This window comes from Pygoscelis adeliae, unplaced genomic scaffold, assembly GCF_000699105.1.
Source record: "Pygoscelis adeliae isolate BGI_AS28 unplaced genomic scaffold, ASM69910v1 Scaffold78, whole genome shotgun sequence".
Taxonomy (NCBI): domain Eukaryota; kingdom Metazoa; phylum Chordata; class Aves; order Sphenisciformes; family Spheniscidae; genus Pygoscelis; species Pygoscelis adeliae.
The window spans coordinates 6,285,084-6,287,613 of NW_008825409.1; the positions used below are offsets into that span (position 1 = coordinate 6,285,084).

The 2,530-nt window shown below is 33.9% G+C and overlaps 1 protein-coding gene across 1 annotated transcript in view; it reads left to right on the forward strand.

The window, feature by feature from the left end:
- Window positions 1-2,530, forward strand: part of ZPBP (zona pellucida binding protein) — a 33,517-nt gene that overhangs the window by 19,011 nt on the left and 11,976 nt on the right. Inside the window, exon 5 of the mRNA XM_009330485.1 lies at window positions 1,227-1,445. Coding sequence (XP_009328760.1) covers window positions 1,227-1,445 — 219 coding nt within the window. The remainder of the gene's footprint in view (window positions 1-1,226; window positions 1,446-2,530) is intronic.

The following is a 2,530-nucleotide window of genomic DNA, read 5'->3' on the forward strand; positions in this document are numbered from 1 at the left end:
ATTTAAAATGCATACCAGTGATCATTTAGAAAGATGGTAGAGCACAATAACCTAAATTAACCTCTGATGTAAATTAATTTTACTTTGGCACAGTAGCCTTCATACGGAATAACCATGACTTTTAGCAGCTAGCTTGCTTGACAGAACTGGAAAGGAAAAAGTTTCTTTAAAACAGTTTTGATGAAAAGGTTAGAGTTTTCAGTAATGCAGACTTACATCCTTCAGTAAGGATCCAATCTGAATGTTAGCATACAAAATTCAAGTTTCACACATATATACAAAAAAATCTGGAATATGCAGCAGCAAGGGAAAGGAAATGGGGGAGGCAAAAGCAAGGTAGAGGATCTAATGAGCTGTCTAAATTGGGTACCATATTTTGGATGTTCTGCTGCTTCTTTCAGCTGGTTCACTTTCTATTCCTTCATTCTTCCTTCGCCACTGCTCCCTTCTCCTTTCTGTGATTATACCCACACCAGGACCCCTGTTCTTCATTCTTTTACTCCTATTTTCTGTTGTGCTCTGTTGATCTTCAGCTTTGGGTAAGTATAGTGATTATCATGAAATAACTAGAAACACGCATTATATGGTACATTGGCTTGTAAAAGATGCCCAGGTGTGCATTTAGCTTCGCAGTAAAGGTGAAATAGTTGATCCATCCACAAAAGTAAATTTCACACCTATATGGAAGCTTTTTCAGTTGCTTCTGCTCACAGAGAAGGAATTCCTGTTCATCTTATTAATTGCATCTTCTGTTGATCTCTGGGGAAGAGGATTCAGTTTTTAAGCCCTTTAAAATACTTTTGTGATAGTTGACTAAAAAATATATAGCATACTACTATAACTGGCCATAATGTGTGAGATGAAATATTGTGTCACATACTAGAGGGTATTTTGTATGCTTAACCTTAGCTTTCATAATCCTGATCCCTTTACTGTAATGTCCTGTTGGTTTAAAAATTAAAAAATTATTCTTGTAATTACAAGAATAAAGAGTAAGACTTACCTATGGGTATAAGTAAGAATGTCAACTTCTAAAAATCTCTTCAGTGTTTCCAACTGGCCCAGCATACACTATTTTATCATTAAAAATTCTCTGGAGGTGCAAAATAGGTTTTGTTTATAAATTAAGGATTTAAATTAGCAATTTTATTTTCAAATACACAAATTACTTTTCTTCTTTTTACTTCATATATGTTCCTTATCATCTTCCACATTTTTTCCTGCAGCTTATTCTGATCCTAAAAACTGCTATGAGTTCACAGCCCGGTATCACGCAGCCCCCTGCAACAGTTCTCATAATACTTCTTTTGAGAAAGCATTGCTTCAGATACTAAGCAAACTTGTTGCTGAACTTTCTTGTGAGGTTACATTAATTAAGTCAGAATGCCATCATGTAAAAATGCAGAGAGGAGGTCTACAGAATGAAATCTTCTTTACATTTTCAGGTAAAAATCTGCCTTGCTTTTAAAGAACGGTTAGAATTTTTATAGTTAATGGAATATATTTACTGCTTATATGCAGAAAGTATTGTAAGGGTTTAATAATAAAGTTTCTTGATTAAAGATGCTTCAAAGTATTGCATGTGAAATTCATGTCAATATCAAAAAGATAGTTGATCTACTCAAAAGTGCATATTTTACGTTATTTCAGAAGAGCTTTAGAAATTTTATAGCTGTGGATAGATCAATGTGTTTTTAATTTTGTATCATAAAACATTATCATGTCCCTTGTTGCACACTAACATAGGAAGGAAGATGATACAGTGTATTCTGTAACTTCCCAGATTACCTTCATCTAGCCACCTACAACAGGTGTATAAATCACTTCATGGATGTGCGTTGGTCTTTATAAACAGCTTCCAAATGACAGACTAAGACTGGATGTCTAATTTTCAAGAACTAAAGTTAAATAAGATGAACCTCAGTACTTTTCCTTCTTTAAGTGGCAACAATAAAAGAGGGAGATTTCCTCATTTTCCATTTCTTTAAAACAAAAGGAGCCTAAAGGAGACCTGGGTAAAACTGAGTTACCAAAAATATTGAGTTGGTTTGATTTAAAGCAAATCATTAGGTGGCTTGGGAAGATGTCACCAAATTATGGGATATTTAAGGATTCTTACTGACTGTGATTATGTATTGTAATAATTATAAAACTTTCTATCTGATATTTGGGTGTGTTTATACATAAATTAGTTTATGTTTATGCATAAATGAAGACCTCACAATGTCTTAGTTAATTATCCGCCTTTGATAAAGTTTAGTTATTAAAAATATATTTTCACTTTAACATGAATTTGTTTTCATAAAATGTTTCCATGACCAGCTTTTCACTAAAGGCATTAACTGTGGAAGTCATAGAGTGGAATCATAGAATCATAGAATCATTTAGGTTGGAAAAGACCTTTAAGATCATTGAGTCCAACCATTAACCTACCACTGCCAAGTCCACTACTAAACCATGTCCCCGAACACCATATCTACACGTCTTTTAAATACCTCCAGGGATGGTGACTCAATCACTTCCCTGGGCA